The sequence below is a fragment of the Orycteropus afer genome, unplaced genomic scaffold, assembly GCF_000298275.1.
Source record: "Orycteropus afer afer isolate SDZICR_OR568_19922 unplaced genomic scaffold, OryAfe1.0 scaffold00209, whole genome shotgun sequence".
Classification (NCBI taxonomy): domain Eukaryota; kingdom Metazoa; phylum Chordata; class Mammalia; order Tubulidentata; family Orycteropodidae; genus Orycteropus; species Orycteropus afer.
The window spans coordinates 2,699,378-2,718,199 of record NW_006921796.1 but is presented as its reverse complement, the minus strand read 5'-3'; the positions used below and the strand labels follow the sequence as shown (position 1 = coordinate 2,718,199).

Below are 18,822 nucleotides of genomic sequence, written 5' to 3'. Positions count from 1 at the left end.
TGGCTGGTGGGTTTGAACCGCCAGCCTTCTGGTTAGCAATCAAGTGCCTTAGGCATTACACTACCACATTTTATTCATTCATATGTACATATTCTGTGGGTTATAAATTCCAGTCTGCTTTTTTCTGTCACCCAGGATACTTATAGACATCACATTTCTTCACTTATATCTGTTAGTGTGTGTTCTGAAAAATCAAACCAGTCATGATATTTTCATTGACAAAACCAAACTTTAAGGAAAGTTAATTGTCATAAAACCAAATCCAAACCCATCACCGTTGAGTCGATTCTGACTCAGAGCAGCCCTGTAGCTATGAGTTGAAATCGACTCAATGGCAGTGAGTTTGGTTTTGGTTTAATTGTCGTACGTACGTATATATAATTCCAAAGCACAAGTTCTTAGGGATCATTCTCATCACTGCCTTCCTTTCTTTCTGCATTTGATTCCAGTTGGGCAAGCACCATCAGGAAAAGTTGTTTGGATTTCGGAGATTGTTTTTGGTCTTCATTGAAAGTGGAACATTTAGTGGGCATGAATCTTCATTACAAACTAAAATAATACTGCCCAAGGGTTCCAGAGACATGAGGAGGAAACATTAAGAAATACCTCAGATCTGCCCTGGGAACAGGAACAAGGAGCTCAGTTTTGTGATGTGTGCCCTCTTTTTTAAAGCTGTTCATTGCCCTGGAAGAGCAATTGACCTTAGTGGTAGCCCAGTGACTCCAGTGAGCTCCTCTGTGCATTATACTACAGACATTGTCATAGTTGGCCAAATAGACCTAAACTTAAAAAGGTTTGAGCAGGGGCTAAACTGTGGATTTAAAAACTCATTTTTTAATGTCTGTTAAATAGATACTGACAGAAATTGTCAGCTAGCACGTTAGAGCAGATCAATTAAAAGACAGAGGTAATATAAACTTAGTTAATGTAAGAAAGACAGATGTCCCTTTTCCCCCAACAGAAAGTAAAACTTTAACACTGTTTGTATCCTGGACCAAGCCCTAAATTAATTATTTGCAACTAATAACAGAGTACAGAGGCATGAGTAATCAGAAATGGTCAGTAAGTTGTACCTATATTACCAATTATGGCAACAGGAATGTTCTGTTTGGCTAAACGAAAATATAGCACATATACTTTATCTTACATAACATGTCTATAATGACATGACACTTAGTGGATTGCATAAAACCTGTGGGATTTCTGTTTTGCCTCTGGTGGCACAGCGGTTAAGCACTTGGCTGCTAACTGAATGGTCGGCAATTTGAACCCACCAGCTGCTCCACCGGAGAAAGATGAGGCAGTCTGCTTCCATGAAGATTTACAGCTTTGGAAACCTTATAAGCAGTTCTACTCTGTCCTCTAGGGCACTGTGAGTTGGAATCAACTTGGTGGCCATGGGTTTGGTTTGGGCTTTGGATGGTCCTCTTTTCAGTCTCTTCATTTCTTCTGTTCTATGAAGCCTTCCCTCTGGGTTTTTCTTTTCTTTTTTTTTTAAATTCTTTATTGTGATTTGGGGGGAATTTTACAGAGCAGATTCATTTTACATTCAGTAGTTCATATACACGTTTTGTTTTGTGATGCTGGTTACATACCCTGCAGTGTACCATCTCACCTCCCACTTCCTGCTGCGGTTACCCTTTCCCTGTGTCCTTACCTATGCATTTCTGCTCCTCTGCCTTCCTCTATGTTGATGAAGTATGTTTTACATCATCGTTGCCAAGGGCTTTGACATATAGATGAGAAATCATATATTACTTTTCTTTTGAGATGAGATGTATTGAGGGGTCGTCTTGGCCTGTTTATGAATGGGTTGGGCTCTTACACCAACCCTCACAATATGAAACCCTGACTTTATCAGCTATTTCAGGAAAAGGGTGATTTTCTGCTATGTCAGAATGGATACCATGTGCCCTGTCAGCCTCTAGTTTTTCTTAAAGAAATAGGAAGGATGGTTAGCATTTTTCCCTAGGGAACTATATAAAAAAATAATGAGGACAGTTCACTTTAGGAAAAATAGAACTGCCTGTCTAGTTATGGTTCCCAGCAGCTGCTAACTTGCTGTAATCTGTTACCTCGGTGTCCACTTAATATGAGGCCACTACGGCAAATGTTTCAGGGCCTTCACTTATCTATGCACTAAGGGCCTTTTAATAGGGAAGAAACTAGATTTCATGTCCAAATCTTAACCACATTCTGTTCCATTCCAGGCACTGCTAGTCACTGAGAGTCAAAGAAAAAGATGACAGAGTTAGAGTCACGTAGGAGAAACAGATACATAAATAGATCCTTAATATGTGTGATGTGATGTGAACATGAGTCAAAGTTCTCAATTCTTAATATATAAGGAGTTAAAATGGAAAGAAGAAGGAGCTGGGTTAGACAAGGCTTCTGAGACAAGTGATTCCTGATCTAGGGTTTGAGGCTTGAAAAGGAACTTCCACCAGTCAGTGAGGACAGGAGTTCCAGGGTAAAGAACCGAAGGCTCCAGCCCTTTTATCTCACTGGTTCAATGTCAGGTTTTTAAGCAGTGCTTTGCTGTTATGAAGTCATAAGAACCCTACAACCCTCTTTTTTAAAAAGCTTTTTATTATGGAAGATTTGCAGTGTAAGCAACGTGTACAGCATAGTGCATTGAAGCCTCCCAGACCTCACAGCCACCTTCACGATCTTTAGCATTGCTGGGCTGGTGTCGTCTAAATGTCCACTGACTCCTTGGCCATTTTTATTTTTAATAGGTTTTTTTTTTTTTGAGGTAAAATTTAAGCACACTAAAGTGTACAAATCTTAATTGTATAATTTTTAGAAAATAAAAAGACATTTCTGTCACCTCAGAAAGTTCACTCGTGCCCTTCCTAGTCAGTCTTCACTTCTGTCCTCTGATTGCCCATTCTTCCTATTTATTCACTGTAGATTAGTTTTGCCTAGTCTTTAAAAAACAAACAAACAAAAATCCATTGCAGTTTGGTGGATTCCGATTAATAGCAACCTTATAGGACAGAGTATACCTGCCCCAGAGGGTTTCCAAGGCTGTAATCTTTACGGAAGCAGACTGCCACATCTTCCTCTTGTGGAACTACTGGGGAGTTTGAACAGCTGACCGTTCGCTTGACAGCCAAGCCCTTAATCACTGTACCACCAGAACTCCGTTTGCATATTTCAGAACTTCATATATGTATGTGGAATTGTGTAGTACACTCACTCTTCACTTACCAACGTGGTTAGGTTCCAAAGCCCGGGTCCTTATGTGAAATAGGCGTAATGTGAGAATTGGGGGCTGTACCCTATCCTTTGCCCTGGTGTCCCTCTCCTTTGATCACATACCACTCATTTGGCTCCTCAAGCATGTCTTGGGAAGCATGTGGCATGGCAGGCCCCCCCTTGCCTGCCACTGCCAGTCCTGAGCAGGGTCCCTGCTCATCCTCCACCTGCTGCTTCTCATCGCCCACCCTGGGTGGGAATCCCACTTTTCTTCAGTCCACCCAGCTCTGCAGCCCCAGGCAGCTCCCTTCCTGCCTCCCCGTGTTATCTTCTCTAGCACCGTTGGACCCTTGCCTGGCCTTCCCCCTACCTGCCCATGACCTCACATCATCCTGCTATTGCCCTGCAGCCCGCGTGCGCTGACTGAGACATTGCAGACGAATGGGAGGAAGCATCCCACAGCCAGTTGGCCATTATCCCCCATGAGGCTCAGCCATTGCCAGGGCCCCCAATGATATTATTTAGGGTGGCCCGTGGAGGGCACCCTGGGTCTCACCTTGGCTCTGTGTGAGGCTAAGATCATAAGAGATGATACCTGAGAATTTTTTCAGAGTTGTTATAAATGCGAAATGTGTGGTAATGAGATAATCGTGAGGAGTAGGTGTACATACTCTTGTGTCCAGCTTTTTTGAGCATACTATCTCAGATTCATCCAACTTGTTTCTTTACATTCCTTTTTTATGTCATTTAAGGAGCCCTTGTGCTGCAGTAGTTAAGCACTTGGCTGCTAACTGAAGAGTTGGCAGTGCAAAGCCATTCGCTGTTCTGTGGGAGAAAGATGAGGCAGCCTGCTTCCATAACGTTTTATAGCCTTGAAAATCCTATGGAGCAGTTTTACTCTGTCTTACAGGGTCACTGTGAGTAGGAATTGACTTGACAGCAACAGGTTCTTCAATAGGTTTATGTCATTTATCCATGTAGATTGTTCCTTTTTATTGCTCAGTAGCTCCTCATTGTGTGACTGTACCACAGTGTATTTATCTGTTTTCCTGTTGATGGATTTTGGTTTGTTTCATTCTTTGGTTATTCTGAATAAAGCTGTCATAAACATTCCTGTAAAAGTCTTTGCATGGGCATGTTTTCATTTATCTTGCATAAATACCTAGGAAGGGTATTGCTGGATCAAAGAGCATGTATGTGTGTAATTTTATAAGGAACTGCCAAACCTTTTCCCAAAGTGATTATATTGTTTTATATTTCCTCTAGCAGTGTATGAGACTTTCTGTTGCTTCACATCCTTGCCAACATTTGGTGGTGTTTGTCTTCAGTTTTAGCCATTCTAGTGGGTGTGTACAGGAGCCCTGGTGGCACAATGGTTAAATGCTCATCTGCTAATGTAAAGCTCAGTGGTTCAAACCTACAAGTTGATCTGTACAGGAAAGATGTAGCAGTCTGCTTCAATAGATTTATGGCCTTGCAAAGAGTATGAATAGACTTCACTAAAGATATTCGGATAGCTGACAAACACATGAAGAAATGCTTGCAATCATTAGCTGTTAGATGCAAATCAAAGCAACAGTGAGAAACCATCTCACCTTGGCAATAATGGCACTAATCAAGATAACAGAAAATAACAAAACTTGGCAATGTTGTGGGGAGATTGGAACTTTTAAACATTACTGGTAGGAATAGAAATGGTACTACCACTATGGAAAATGGTATAAGATTTCCTTAAAAAGCTAGAAACAGAAATACTATATGATCTAGCAATCTCACAAAGGTATAAACTCTAAAGAAATAAAAGCTGTAACACAAATAGACATATGCATACCTGTGTTCATTGCAGCATTATTTAAAAAAAATAATGGAATTTTTCACAAAAAAAGATGGACTCAACCTAAGTGTCCATCAACGAATGAATGGATAAACAAACAATGGTACATACACACAATGGAATGGTCCAGTGATACAGAGTAACAGCAAATCCACAAAACATCTCACAAAATGGATGAACTTAGAGGACATTATACTGAGGGAAATAAGTGAATCACAAAAGGACAAATATTGTGTCAGACGACTATTAAAAGAAGAAGAAGAGGAAGAAGTTCACACAGAAAGAAAAATAAAAAACACTTTTTGATGGTTACCAGTGATAGAAAGGAGAAGGATGGAAATTTACTAAGTAATAGAAGACACATGTTAATACTGGTGAAGGGAAAGTCCTCAGTATGACGAAAGTCAGCACAACATGACCCAGGCAAAGGACAACACTGAGAGAAATGCAGGAAGAAGGGGCAACTACAGTACTTACTATAATGGAGACAGTCCTGCAACAATACACAGGCATAACTCATTTTACTGCACTTCACTTTATTTACTTTGCATTTATTACATATTTTGCAAATGGAAGGTTTGTGGCAATCCTGCATGGAGCAAGTGCTGGCGCCATTTTTCCGATAGCATGTACCTCCTTTGTGTCTTTGTGTTACATTTGGTAATTCTCACAGTATTTCATACTTTTTCATAATACTGTTACACACTTAATAGACTACAGTATAAACATAACATTTATTTTTGCACTGGGAAACCAAAAATATTTATGTGACTAACTTTATTATGATACTTGCTTTATTCTGATGGACTGGAACCAAACCCATAATATCTCCACGTTGTGCCTGTATTAACAAACAGTAATTTACTAATGGATACATAGGTACGTAGGTGTGCTAAAGAGGTGTGTGAAAGTGTAGGGGAGCACACCCACTTGCAGATACAGGTTGTGACTAGTTCTGTGTACATAACTGTTGGTGCTACATGTTTATTCATACAGACAGTAGAGCACACAAGGGGCACAGGCATGGAAACTTCTTCGACATAACCAAGCACTTTCCAGGATGAAGTTCCTAGGCTCAAAGGCAAAGGACCATAGACTTGGGGAACATCTGTCAATTGGTACAATGTAGTTCATAAAGACAGTATTCTGCATCCTAATTGACCTCAGTATCCCCCAAGACTATTGTCCTGAGGCCCCAGCACCTGGTATCTTGAAAGCTTGCATGCTGCTATCTAAGATACTTATTTTTGTCTGGAGCATAGGAGCATGAAGAAAACCAAAGACTCAAGGGAGCAGTTTGTCCAAAAGGACCACATGAACCACAGCCTGAGACCAGAAGAACTAGATGGTGCCTAGCTACCACTACCAGTCTCTCTGAGTAGGATCACAACAGAAGGTCCAGGACAAAGCAGGATGAAAACACAGAACAAAAAATTATATTCACAAAAAAGACCAGACTTACTGGTCTGACAAAGACTGGAGGGACCCCTGAGACTATGGCCCTAAACCATCCTTCTGACCTGCAACTGAAGCCATTCCCAGAGATCACCTTTCAGCCAAACAATAGGTAGGCCCATAAAATAAACAATAATACCTGAGAGGAACATGTTCCTTAGAACAATCGATTATATGAGGTCAGAAGGACAACATTTGCCCAAAAGCAAAGATGAGAAAGCAGGAAGGGGTAGAAAATTCAGACAAAAGGAAACAGGGGACCCAGAGCAGTAATGGGGAGAGTACTGACACATTGCAGAGAATGCAACTAAGGTCATGAAACCCTTTATGTACAAACTGTTGAATGGGAAACTAATTTGCTCTTTAAACCTTCACCTAAAGCACAATTTAAAAAATAATAATAGTAATAATGGGCTCGGAAACCCCATGGGGCAGTTCTACAGCCACTGTGAGACAGAATCAACTTGATGGCACTGGGTTAGTGGGTGTGCAGAGTCCCTGGATAGTGCAAATAGCTAAGTATTCACCTGCTAACTAAAAGGCTGGCATCTCAGACCTACCCAGAGAAGCCTCCGAATAAAGGCCTGGCAATTTGCTTCTGAAGGTTCACAGTTTTGGAAATACCATGGAGCACAGTTCTGTTCCGACACACATGGGGTTGCCATGGGTCACAGTCAATTTGAGTGCAACTCACTTGCTTTGGGTTTTGTTTTTTTTTTATACTGGACTTGTAGTGACATCTCATTGTGGTTTTAATTTGCATTTCCCTGTTGACTAATGATATTAAACGCATTTTCATTTACTTTTTGGCCTTTTGTGTATCTTTCTTTGTAAAGTGTCTATTCAAATCTTTTTTTTTTTCTTTTTTTTGGGTTAATTGTCTTTTTTTTTTTTTCCCCCTTTGGATGTACCTTAGCTATAAATTCCTTTTTCAGATTTATATATTGTGAATATTTTCTCAGTTTTTTTATTTCCCTATTTTCTTAACGGTATTTTGGTGAGTGGCTTTTAATTTTGATAAAATACAATTATGATAAAATAGAATAATCATGAATTTTTGTGTTTATATGAAGTCTTTGCCTACCTCAAGGCCAAGAATATATTTTCCTATGTTTTCTTGTAGTAGCTTTATAGTTATAGTTTTTACAGTTAGGTCTAAAATCCATCTTAAGCTCTTTTTTCTATTTGATGTGAGATAGGGGTTAAAGTTAATGTTTGACTTAGGGATAGTTGTTGAAAAGAGACTTCCCTTTGCTGTAATTGAATTGCTGTGGCACTTTTGTCAAACAGTCAATTGACCATGTAAGTTTGGAGTTAGAGTTGAAATCAGGTAATGTAGATCCTCCAGTTTGTCTTTTTAAAAATTGTTCCAGCTATCCTGGTTCTTTGCATTTGCCTATAAATTTTAGAATCAGCCTGTTGATTTTTATTTAAAAATCAACCAGGAGTATAAGTAGGAATTACAGTTAATCTATTGCCAAATTGGAGAGAATTTTGAGAGTAAGTTGTCTTAACACTATTGAATCGTCCAACCCATGAAAATGGCAAAACACTCAAGTATTTTGTTTTCTCTCAACAGTATTTTATAGTTTTCAGTTTAGTGTAGAAGTCTTAGACGGCAATGATTCCGTCCTGAAGGCAAAAAACAGAATCCCAAAATGTAACTGTGATTCTCTCTAAGTGTGGAGTTGATGGCTGCTTTTTCTGTGTATTTTTTATTTATCTATATTTTCTAAAATGATTATGTATCAATTTGATAGTAAGAAAAAAATTATAAAAAAGGTTATCGGTGTATTATACCATGTGTTCTGCTATTTTGTCATTGACTCATGACCAGTATTGGGTTTTGACTAGTCCCAATGCAGCCAGTGGTTTTTTTTTTTTTTTTTTTTTCCCCTTATGGTGGTATGTATATGGTAGGTACGTAATAAATTAGTTCTGATAATGAAGTCATTCAAACATTCTTAAAATATATTCTGTTGTTCATAGGCATTAAAATATATAGGGAACAAAGTGAGAAGGCAAAGGATGTGGGGAGGTGGACCAAAGAAAACCAAAATAGAAGAAGCAAGAGAGCTCCTGGCTTCTACCATTCTGACGCATGTACCTGTGAGTATTTCCTTTGCATCTGTGAAGGATGGTTTTGGGGTCTGTGAGTTTCTGTCAAAGAATTATAAGTAAGAGTTTACATTGTTTAAAGTCTGCTTACTTAGGAAAAAGAGAATCCTAAAAAGGACTGTACTGCCCCTCTGGAAATGATCTTCTGTTATCAGTGGTCTGTTTGTACTCAGAGAATGGTAGCTATACCACCACCACCACGATCATCATCACCATCATCATCACAGTGTTTATTCTCTCATGGTTCTTTCTATTATGAATTAAAGTTATTTTATGTTAATGTACTTACTAGTGTTTCTACTAGATTTCATGGTTTTGAAGGACAGGTGGTGTCTTATAAGTTTTTAAATAAACTAATATGACCTTACATAGATACTTGGTTAAATGTTTACTGGATGAGTTAATCTGCTAGACGTTGAATTTCAGACTTCACATTGTAGACCTCTTCACTTACAGTGAAGGTACACAGGTGCAGACCAGCTAGATGATTTGCTGGGTCACCCAGCTGCTTAGTGGTCAGAGAGCTAGACTCCATCTCTGACTCTTGAACCAGTGCTCACTATTTATTTTTTATTGGCTTATCATTAAACAGAGATTGGCCATGTTGGCATGTGGACTGTTGGCAAGAGCAATATAAATGCCACTATTTGTAATTTATAGAATTGTTATTTGTTGGTCAGACTATCTTGTTAAGCAAACAGTCTGGTTTTAGTTAGTTACCATGTGATGTAATTCAGGGGTTGTAAGCTCTGCCTCCTGTGGCTGGTTGTGAAATACTGGAACGGTAAGGGATTTGTGGAAGTGGAGCATGACCTCCTAAATGCATTCAGATTCAGTTTTCTTATTTTAAAATACCTTGCTGGCTAAATAGAACAGATCTCTGATTCAGCCTTCTGACAGACATTTATTTGTATGTGTCCTTGATCTAATTCAAAGAATTCGCAAAATGCTTAATGTTAAAGCTGTATATAGGAGAACTGAATTTTAAATTCCTTTGGATGTTTGGAAAGACAATGTAAAACTCAAATAACAACAGATGTATAATGGAAACAATAAGGACTTTTGAGCCAGAGAGATAAGGGTTCAAATCCTGTTTTCTTACTTCCTAGTTAATTTACTTTTGGCAAATCATAACTTTTCTGAGCTTCAGTCTTTTCATCTGTATATTGAAACAATACCACCTCCTCACAAAGGTTTTGTGATGTTTTGGTGATAGCATGTACCTAAAGCTTCACATTTTCCCTGGCTTCCAGACACAGCCCAAGAGTATCCATTAGCAGCCTCAGGTACCTTTGTACTATAAGGAGAACTGGTTAATAGTGAGCCTTGGCCGATAAACATTTGCACTTTTCTGTTGGTGCAGTGAGCCTAAACTACCATTTGAAAAGTTTGGTTACATATAATCCAGATGAGTAAAGTCAGAATAAGTGAACCAAGAAAAAGACCTTCATTTTTCAGAATAGTTTAGGGCCATATTTGGCCAAATGTGGTCCAAGAGATGTTTTTTGATGATACGAGTGTATTTTTGAGTAATTATTGATCTAATACAAACAAAAACTTGCACATCAAATCCGTGTTTTTATGGTATTACTGCATGAGATGAAGCTTGCTTAAAAATGAGCTGTTTAAGGCTGATTAAAAATATTTTGTAAATAATAATTTAAGTATCACAGTGATATGGTAATAATCATGATGGTGAAAGTCGAGTGACTAAAATTTGGAAAACAATGGTTTAGATGTGTCTACATAGGGAGAGGGTGCTCTGGTGGCATAGTGCCTGAGGCATTTGACTGCCAACCAGGAGGCTGATGGTTCAAACCCAGGAGCCACTCCTTGGAAGGAAGGTTGGGCAATCTACTTCCGTAGTGGTACCACCTCAGAAACCCAAGGACGGGTCTCTGTGAGTCAGATCTGACTCGATGGCAGTGTGTTGCATTGTTGTTTACATAGGGAAAAAGACAGGTGGGATATGTCACAGTCCCCAGCACTTGTACTGGAGGGAGGCCCACAGAGGCCTTGGCTTGGACCCTGGCTTCTGGGTTCCTCTGAGGTAGGAGTTCTCAAAGAGCATTTTCTGGGCCAGTAGCACCAGCATCACATGAGGACCTGTCAGAAGTTCTTGGGCTTTATCCCAGATCTACTGCATCAGAAAACCTTGCATGGAGCCTGGCAATCTGTGTTTCAACAAGCTCTCTAGGTAACTGGTGCACCCTGCAGTTTGGAAACCACTGCTCTAGGGTTTCCCCAGGAGTCCTAAGCCACAGACCTCTCCTTCCCCCAACATAATATTAGAAGGAAGCCAGAGTTCTGGTGACATCCATTCTATTTCAGTGTTCTAAGCTCATTCACTTGGTCTTCTTTCTCCCCCTTAAGTTTATCGACAGATTAAGTGATACCGCCTCAGAAACCCAAGGAGGGGTCACTGTGAGTCGGGTCTGACTCAGTGACCCATAACAACAACAAACCAACATCCCACAGAGAGATACCTAAGCTACTAAAGACGCTCTGCTAAAAAATGATGTCAGCCTTTAGCTTAGAGGGTTCATACTAGGAATAGTCCTGGAAAAAATGTACTATGTGTTAGCTCATTTCTTCTGTTTAGACTTAGGTTTGCTTTTTGGCATATGGTGTTTAAAAGGGGGGAGATATGAATTACAGTTCAAGTACCTTATAAAGCATAGCAAGAGTATCTGCTAAAAACACCTACATTTGCTTCTCTGTATCTGTGTTACTGAGGGAACCAGCCTGTGTTTATGCAGGAGGAACATTTCATGATTTAAAATTCGGTTAATGAACGTTTGGTTCATTTTTCTCATTGACAAGTAAATACAAATAGAAAAGTTACATGTTTGATGTAACTTGCCACATTAAGATTGGAAAAATAAAGTGTAAATTAGATGTATCTGAGTGGAGAAGCTTACAAGTCTTCTAAGTGTCAGCTGGGAATGTATATCAGCTCAGTGATTTGGTAACTGGGTAATTGGTGATACGGTTGTGGGTTTTTTGAGGATGAACAAGAGGTTTTTCTTTTTAAAAACTGAGATTTATTACTTATCTTTTTTATTACTGTAATTGTCCACCGGGTCGAAGAAGGCAAAGCACCTTTAAGGGCTGCTTTTTCTTTAATATTTCAAATTTCAAAGTCCTCACTAGTAGAAAGGGGATCAGTTGACCTAGAGAAGAAATGAAATTTTTGATGGAGAATAAACTTTGTGAGGCACATGCAGGATTTCTAACATCTTGTAGTATTTAATGGAATTCCTTCACAGCAATAACAGTATATGAAGGAGAACGGATGCTGCTGTTATTTTAAATCAGGATCCCCTGAATTGTTGTGTCATGGGAATGAGCTAATGAAGGGATCTTATTGGGATTTAAGTATGGTAAGTAAAAGGGAAATTTTACCGTATTCTCTGTGGACAGGCTGTAACAGTCTTTGCAGTTGACAGGAGCTTAGGCCACACGCTCAGTAGTTCATCTTTTTGGATCTTGACAGAGGTGTAGCTGGATAGCCAGGGTTTTTGTCTTCCCAAACAAACCAGTGCGATTATTTAAACAGTTCTGATTTGTTCTCTTACTCATTGAGCCATATTCATTCATAGAGATTCTAGAGAACATTTATTGGATCATTTGTAGCAAATTCATGCATGCATCCATCCATTCATGCATCCCTCTGTCTGTTGTTGTTGTTATATGCCATCGAGTTGGCCCTGGCTCATAGTGACCCCTCCTTGGGTTTCCGAGGCAGTATCACTATGGAAGTAGACTGCCCCATCTATTTACTGAGTGTCAGATAGAGTTTTAGTACTGTGTTTGTTATTTATTGCTGCATAACAAATGGTTCCAAAATATAGTGGTTTAAAATGATTGTTTATTACTGTCTTTCATGATTCTGTGGTTTGACTGGGCCCAGCTGGGCAGTTCTCATTTGAGTCCCTCATGAGGTTACAGAAAGATAGCACCTGGCACTGGAGTCACTTGAAGGCTCAGTTGGCCTGGACATCCAAGATGACTTCTCTCATAAGTCTGGGTCCCAGTGATTTTCTGTGTAGTCTCTCTCTTCAAAACAGTGTCCTGGACTTCTTATGTATCTCAGAACTCTAAAACAAAGGAAGTGGAACTGCCAGTCCACTTGAAGTCTAGGTCTGGAATTGGCATTGTATCATTTCTGCTCACTTCTCTTGGTCAAACTAATCACAGCTCAACCCAGATAAAAGGGAATGATGGCCTCCACATTTTGGTGAGTGGCATGAGCTTACAAAAAGTGAAGGAACTGATAGTGGCCATCTTTTAAAACAAGCTACCACAGATACTTAGGACAGAGATGAAAGGCATCATCTCAGCTGTCAGGGAGCTTGCAAACTTGTTGAATTATCTTCTTATTTAAATGCTAAACTGTTGGCTCTTTCCTTGAGACACCTTACATTTTCATGTGCGTTGTCTCAAAACTTTTCTCTGATTTTTGAATTACAGGTTAAAGAATTTAACTTCCGAGCCAAATGTATCTATACAGCGGTGATGGTACGAAGAGTGATCCTGGCCCAAGGAGATAATAAAGTTGATGACAGAGACTATTATGGCAACAAGCGATTGGAATTGGCAGGACAGGTGATTTAATTATTTTCTGTCAGAAATCATATTTTCTTTAATAAAAGTTAATTTGATATTTAAGAAGCTCTGCTGGTACAATGGTTAAAGCAGTTGGCTGCTAACTGAAAGGTCAGCAGTTTGAACCCACCAGCTGCTTTGTGGGAAGAAGATGAGGCAGTCTGCTTCTGTAAAGATTTACAGCCTTGAGAAGCCTTTGGGGAGTCACTGTGAGTTGGGATTGACTTGATGGCAGCGTGTTTGGTTTTTTGGTTTGTTTTTAATTTGGTATTTATTTTAGATAGGAAGAAGAGAAGGTTAAAGGCAATACAGTTTGCAAATATTTGAAGTATAAACATTCCACTTGCAACTTGTTGTCTCTTACACTTAAGCATTTCCTTCACTATAAAAACTATATATCAGTTCCTTAAATACTTAATAGTATATTACCTATGCCATATCTTTTGTTGATGTTTTTACTGTCATCCTGTGTAATGTCGGAAGTGACGTGTAACTTGAAGCAATATCATTTATTCGATGAACAGATATGTATTGAACATTTCTTATGGGTTTGAGTACCCAGGTGGCCCAAATGTTTAAGCACTTGCTGCTAACAAAAGGTTGGCAGTTCAAATCACCCAGAAGTACCTTCAAAGAAAGGTTTTAGAGAAGTACCTAGATGTGGCTTTCCCTGTTATTATCCTGCTTGAGGTTCAGAGTTTTAAATTTATGAATTTATGTTGTTTAAGAAATTTTCCAACTTTTGTTTCTTCAAAATATCTTTTCTGCTCTATTTTTCTCTCCCCTCTCTTTCTGAGTTGATTATGGTTAGACCTTTTGATATTGAAGCTTACTCATTTTTTTCCTTAAATTTTTTCCTCTTTTTTTAGATTTAATAATTTACATGGATCTGTACTGAAGTTCACTTACTATGTCTTCTGTTATCTTTACTATACTGTTACATTCACCCAGTGTGTTTTTCATTTCAGATACTGAAGTTTTCCATTCCAGAAATTTCATTTGGGTCTTTTTTATAACTTCTGTTTCTCTTTTGAACACCTATTATGTGTCAGAGTCCCTGGATGGTGCACATGTTTAAACGCTGGACTATTAACTTAAAGACCCACCCAGAGGCACCTTGATAGTCAGGAGTAGTAATCTGTTTCTGAAAAGTCACTGTCTTGAAAACTCTGTGGAGCAGTTCCATTCTGCACATGTGGTGTGGCCGTGAGTGGCATTTGACTCAGCGGCATCCAGCAACAACATGACTCTACTGAGATTTTTTATTTGTTTATATATCACAAGTATTTTTTCATTTATATACTTAAATCTTAATAGCTGCATTAAAACTCTTGTCTGATCATTCTAACATCTATGTCGTTTTGGGGTCACTCTTTTGATTATCTTTTATCTTGAGTATGAATCACATTTTTCTGTTTATATATTTAATAATCTTGGATTATAACCTGTTGGATATTGTGATGAGTTGTAGAGACTCTGGATTCTGTTATATTCCTCTGAAGAATGTTGAGGGGTGTGTTGTGTGTATGTGTGTGTTCGTTTGTTTGCTTTAAGGCTTTTAGCGTGGTGTAAACCTCCAAGTCCTGTCTCCTTATAGGAGCCAGCTGCTGAATATATGTTTAGTTCTTTATATCTTAGCTGGGCTGCTTGGAGTTTCAAGGGCAGCCAGACATTTAGGCAGGATTTGAGATTTCCTCACTTTTCAGTTGGTGTAATATTTCAGATCCTTTTCCTGTCTGACATATGTTAACTTTCCTCGTTTTCTCCTTTATTACACACTCTCTAGTGCCTTTAAATAGTTGATTTTTAATATTTTGTCCAGAGTATAATTATTACCTGCAAATGAGTCCATCTGATAGGAGTTTGCTACCAATTCTGGAAACATCTTAATATGCTTTTACGTAGTTTTATTCCCTCCCATTGAATTGGCTTCTGTTTTTCTTTTTTATTGTTGTTGTTACTATTCTTTTTTGAAATTTTATTATGGTAAAAAATATAATAGCAAAAAGTTGGCCATTTTAACTATGTGTATAATACAGTGATACTGATTCCACTCACTGTGTTGTGCTACCATCGCCAGTATCCATTTCCAAATTTTTATGTCATCCCAAACAGATAATCAGTACAGCAATAACTCCCATTCCCTCTTCCAGCTCATGGTAACCACTAATAAACTTTTGTCTCTGTGCATTCTAGAAACTTCATATGAGTGGGATCATATAATACCAATATTTGTTCTTTTGTATTTTACTTGCTTCATTCAGCATAATGTTTTCTAAGTTGATCCATCATAGCATGTACCAGAATTTCATTTCTCTTTATGGCTAAATAATATCCCATTGTATGTATATAAAGCAGCCGTGCTGGTGCAGTGGGTAAGCACTTAGCTGCTAACTGAAAGGTTGGCATTCAAACCAGCTAGCTGCTCTAAGGGAGGAAGGTGTGGCATTCGGCTTCTCTCAAGATTACTGCCTTGGAAACCCTATGGAGCAGTTGTACTCTGGCCTATAGGGTTGCTATGGATTGAAATCAAGTCGATGGCAGTGGGTTTTTGGGTTTGGTGTATTTGTATATATACCACATTTTGTTTATCCATTTATCTGTTGGTGAACGCTTGGGTTTGCTTCCACCTTTGGCTGTTGTGAATAAGGCTGCAGAGAACATTGGTGTATTATTCCATTGTTACAGCATTATCATACTGTTTTAAATATGTCACTGTAGTTTAATAGCATTTAATTTTTTATTATGTAATTTTTGAACATGCATAATAAAAATATGCAACATAATAAGTTATGAAGGGTACAGATAAAATCAACATCCTGGGAAGAATTTAGAAACTGGATGGTTACAATACCATTGCATTTACTTATGTATGTAAGCTTTATTCCTTCCCCAGAGGTGAGCTGAATTTTTATATTTATCACATTCCTGATTTTAGTACATCATTGAAATATTTAATTTTAAATTCTTTAGAACAATGCTGTGAGTTTTACTTGCTTTTGAGCTTTATAAAAATAGATTCATACTATAAATTCTTCTGCAACTTTTTCTCTGCTCAACATTGTTTTTAAGATGCATCTATGTTATTGCGTATTGCTATAGTTTATTGATTTTCATGTTTAAAATAATACTCCGTGTATTAATATACTTTATTGATCAAGAGCTTCGCATGTGTTTTTGTTATTAAGAGCAGTACTACTATGAACGTTTCTATGCAGGAGTTTCTATGAGTAGAATTTCTGAGTCATAAAGATTGTAAGGGAGCTCTGGTAGCATAGAGGCTAAGGCACTTGACTGCTAACCAGAAGGCTGGTGGGAGGGGTCGCTACGAGTCGAGTCGGGGCCGACTCGACGGCATATAACAACAACAACAACAAAGTATGTAAATCTTTCTTTAGTTTCCTACTGTTTTCCAAAGTACTTGTATTTTGCAGTGTTACGAGTTCCTGTTGGTCTACATTCTCTCTAAATCTGGTAAATTATAGTCAGTTTATTGAGTATGAAGTGATAACTCTTTGGTCTTCATTTGAATTTCTTTCATTGCTAATGAGGGTTGAGTATCTTTTCATATGCCTATCAGCAATTACTGTTCCTTCTTCCTTGAAATGCTTTTCAGGCTGTTTGTTTTTTCTTGATTGATTTCTAGGCGTACCTTTAAATGTTCTGGATCTTTATCCGTACCTTTAAATGTTCTGGATCTTTATCCGTTACCAATCTCTGACTTACTTCTTAAAATTTTTGGTTTCTTTTAAGGAGTTGAAGTTCTTAATTTTAGTTAAGGTTGGCTTTATCAATCTCCTTGTATCTTTTTAAAGTAGTTACTGCCCTTTGTGTTTTCAACTGGTGCCTTTGGTATTTGGTCGTTGTCGTCTTTTATTTATTTATTGTTTAATTGTGATTTGGGTGAAAATTTACAGAGCAAATTCATTTTCCATACAGCAATTCACATACACTTAGTTTCATGATATTGACTACAATTTACCCCAAAGCAACAGCTCCCCTCCCACTTCCTCCCCATAGTTACCTCTTCCCTATGTCCATCCCTCCATGCACTCCTGCCCCCTGAGCTATCTCCCTGTGTATAAACAGCCCTTCTTTCTCTCATGATTGATCTCTCCAAGGAGTGTGTCTACCTCAAGTAAATGTTCAGCTCCTATGCTGGTCTTTTGTTTGGCTGGAAGCCGCACGTTTGGGTTCAATTCCAGACCTGAAGGGCAGCTAGGGGCCATAGTCTCAGTGGTTCCACCAGGCTCTATCAGACCAGCAAACCTGGTCCCCTATTTTTTTTCCCCAAATGATTTTGAGTTTTGTTCCACATTGTTCTCCCTCTCTATCAAGGATCTCCAACATAGGAACCCCTCGGAGTGGTTGACAATGGTAGCCGGGCACCATGTAGTTCTTCTGGTCTCATAGTCGTATAGACTGCGGATCACATGGTGTACCAAGTCACTAGAACTAATTGTTTCCATGAATCTTTGGTTTTCTTCATTCTTCTTTGCTCTGGATGAGGAGAGACCCATCGTTGTATCTAGATGGCTGCTTGCAAGCTTTTAAGGTCCCAGTTGCTACTTGCCAAAGTATGGTGTGGAACAATGTTTTGTGTAGTATGTTATGCCAATTGAGTTTGATGTCCCCTGTGACTATGGTCCCAGGCTCACAGGTTCAACTACTCGGTCCCTCTGGGTAGCTGGCTATGATTAAGAAGTGACTACAACCTTGTCCCTTCTCAGCTCTATTGTACACCTGGGAATACTTACAGATCATATAGATACACTTATAGGACCATTGACTGCCAATCCTATACATGGTCTTGGGTACACTTCCTGTTGCATAGACATACCTAATAGTTCAGCCTGTCCATCCATCTATCCATCCATATACCCGTGTTTGCCTTCATTCACAATGCAGTACTGGATGTGCAAAAGGGTTCATCTTGTTGTCTGTACCTCCCATGTACCACTCTATGTCTTCCTCTTCCTCAATGCCACCATGTTGATCACTCACATTTGATAAATTGCCCTTCTCTTCACCCAAATCAATACTTATGTCTACATACCTAACAGTGTTCCCTAACCTACCCTCCCACCCCTGGTAACCAACAAAGAAAATTTCCTTCCATAGATAAACCTTTCCTTGGCTTTTACAGTAACAGACTAACACAATATTTGTCCATCTGTGATTGACTTCTTTCACTCAACATAATATCCTCCAAGTTCCTCCACGTTACGTGGTGTTTTGTAGATTCTTTGTTATTCTTTAGGATTACATAGTATTCCATTGTGTGTATTACCAAAGTTTGGTTATCCATTCCTCAGTTGATGGACACCTAGGGTGTTTCCATCTTTTGGCTATTGTGAATAGTGCTGCAGTGAACATGGGTGTGCGTATGTCTGTTCTTGTCATGGCTCTCACTTCTTTAGGATATATACCTAGTAATGGAATGGCTGGGTAAAATGATACTTCTAATTCCAGCTTTTTAAGGAATCACCATACTGCTTTCCACAATAGTTGTACCATTTTACAGTCGCACCAGCAGTGTATGAGAGTTCCAGTCTTTCCACATCCTCACCAGCATTTGTTATTTTGTGTCTTTTTGAACTTTGCTA

At 38.8% G+C, this 18,822-nt stretch overlaps 1 protein-coding gene across 1 annotated transcript in view; it reads left to right on the top strand.

The window, feature by feature from the left end:
- Nucleotides 1-18,822, top strand: part of POLR3B (RNA polymerase III subunit B) — a 184,868-nt gene that overhangs the window by 64,028 nt on the left and 102,018 nt on the right. Inside the window, exons 10-11 of the mRNA XM_042781974.1 lie at nt 8,480-8,599; nt 13,082-13,216. Of these exons, the coding sequence (XP_042637908.1) occupies nt 8,480-8,599; nt 13,082-13,216 (255 nt within the window). The remainder of the gene's footprint in view (nt 1-8,479; nt 8,600-13,081; nt 13,217-18,822) is intronic.